At 44.7% G+C, this 1,654-nt stretch overlaps 1 protein-coding gene across 1 annotated transcript in view; it reads left to right on the forward strand.

Moving 5' to 3' along the window:
* LOC105545509 (putative chondrosarcoma-associated gene 1 protein) overlaps nucleotides 1-718 on the forward strand; it is a 3,536-nt gene extending 2,818 nt beyond the window's left edge. Inside the window, exons 3-4 of the mRNA XM_011988455.1 lie at nucleotides 12-133; nucleotides 339-718. Coding sequence (XP_011843845.1) covers nucleotides 12-133; nucleotides 339-408 — 192 coding nt within the window. The 3' untranslated portion in view covers nucleotides 409-718. The remainder of the gene's footprint in view (nucleotides 1-11; nucleotides 134-338) is intronic.
* Nucleotides 719-1,654: the final 936 nt, after the last annotated feature.

Below are 1,654 nucleotides of genomic sequence, written 5' to 3' on the forward strand. Positions count from 1 at the left end.
CTGTCCTGGAGGAGGCATGGGGAGACCAGGTGGACTGGAGTAGATTGTTGAGAGATGCTGGTGTGGTGAAGATGTCCAGGAAACCACGAGCCTCCAGCCCATTGTCCAAAAACCACCCGCCAACACCAAAGAGGCGAGGAAGGGGAAAGCATCCTCTCAACCCCGGCCCAGAAGCCCTATCAAAGTGAACGGCCCACCCAAGCTCTGACTCCTGTGCTCCCCTGGCAAAACGCCCACCCCAGTCTGTATCATTTCTCTGTGAAGCCTCTGTTCTCCCCCCTCCCCCATCCTCTTCCCCAAACCAGTGCCCTTCTTTGATCTCCCTGTTGTCCTTCCAGGTTCCCAAGACAACGCGGAAGGGAAAAGGGACCCGCCAAGGAAGTTCCAGGAACAAAAGTCTCTCCCTGAAAGACCACCATTTCAAAAAACCCTGAGGAATGGAGTGGGCCACCACTGTCCAGCCACTCTGACCAGCCAAACGAGGAACTCAATCAAAATGAGCCACAGCAGGACCACAAGGACATGGAGACTTCCACCGTCTCCAGCAACTCCTTGGGCAACCAGTAATTCCTGGGCAAGGCCAGAGACCTCAAGTCTATCTGTAAAGTCTCCAGAGGTCTAACCGCAAATAAGTAGCCAACAGGGTGTAGAGTACATTTTACACCCCACAGGGTATGCCCCATGGTGATGGAAATAAAATGAACATGTTGTAAAATGATGTGTGTGTCTGTGTGTCTCAAATGGTGGGGGTAGGGAGTAAGGGGGAAGAGGTGGGAATGTGGGAAGGGAGGGAGGGGGGATCCTCTACAATTTCTTTAAATTCAACTTGCTCTTCTTTCTTTAGTTTCCTAGGGTGATTGTTTTGGTTATTGATTTTAGATTTTATTTTCTAATATAAACATTTAAAATATGCTATATATTTCCCTCAAAGAAACACTCTAGCTGAATCCCACTTTTTGTATGTATATTTTTATTTTCATTCAACTTAATGCACTTTTAGAATTCTCCTGAGACTCCCTCTTTGACCCATAGGTTATTTGGGAGCATATTTTAAAATTTCCAATGTTTGGGCATTTTTCAGATATCTTGGTGTTTGGTTTTGAGTTTAATTATATTATGGTCTAAGAAGAGGCTTTCTATTGTTTCTATTCTTTTCAATTTGTAAGCTTTGTTTGATGGCCCAGAGTACCATCTATCTTGGGAAATATTTCATGCACACTTGAGAGGATTGTTTATTCTGCCAATCTTGAATGCAGTGCTTTTCTTACTCTTTTATTTGGTCAGAGTAGTTAATGGTGCTTTTCAGGTCATCTGTATACTTCCTGGTTTTCTGCTTACTTTTTCTCCTAAATACTGAGAAACAAATCAAACAGTTTTGACAAATATTTAGTCCCATGAAACCACAACCACAGTGAAGGTGCAAAATATATTCATCATCCCCAAAAGTTTCTTCCTGTCTTCTTGCTGTCAAACCACCCCTTCAGTAGAAGTGATCCAAGGTGAGCAGAAGTGAGCATCCACCAACCATGAGCATTTTCCCTATTAACAAAGGCAGGTAGGCACAGAGAGCAGCAGTTGCTTTCACACACAGGCAGCATCCAGGAGGAAAACCAGATCGACAGTGTCAGAAGGAGAGCTTTCTGGCCGGGACACA

This window comes from Mandrillus leucophaeus, unplaced genomic scaffold, assembly GCF_000951045.1.
Source record: "Mandrillus leucophaeus isolate KB7577 unplaced genomic scaffold, Mleu.le_1.0 Scaffold3306, whole genome shotgun sequence".
NCBI lineage: Eukaryota > Metazoa > Chordata > Mammalia > Primates > Cercopithecidae > Mandrillus > Mandrillus leucophaeus.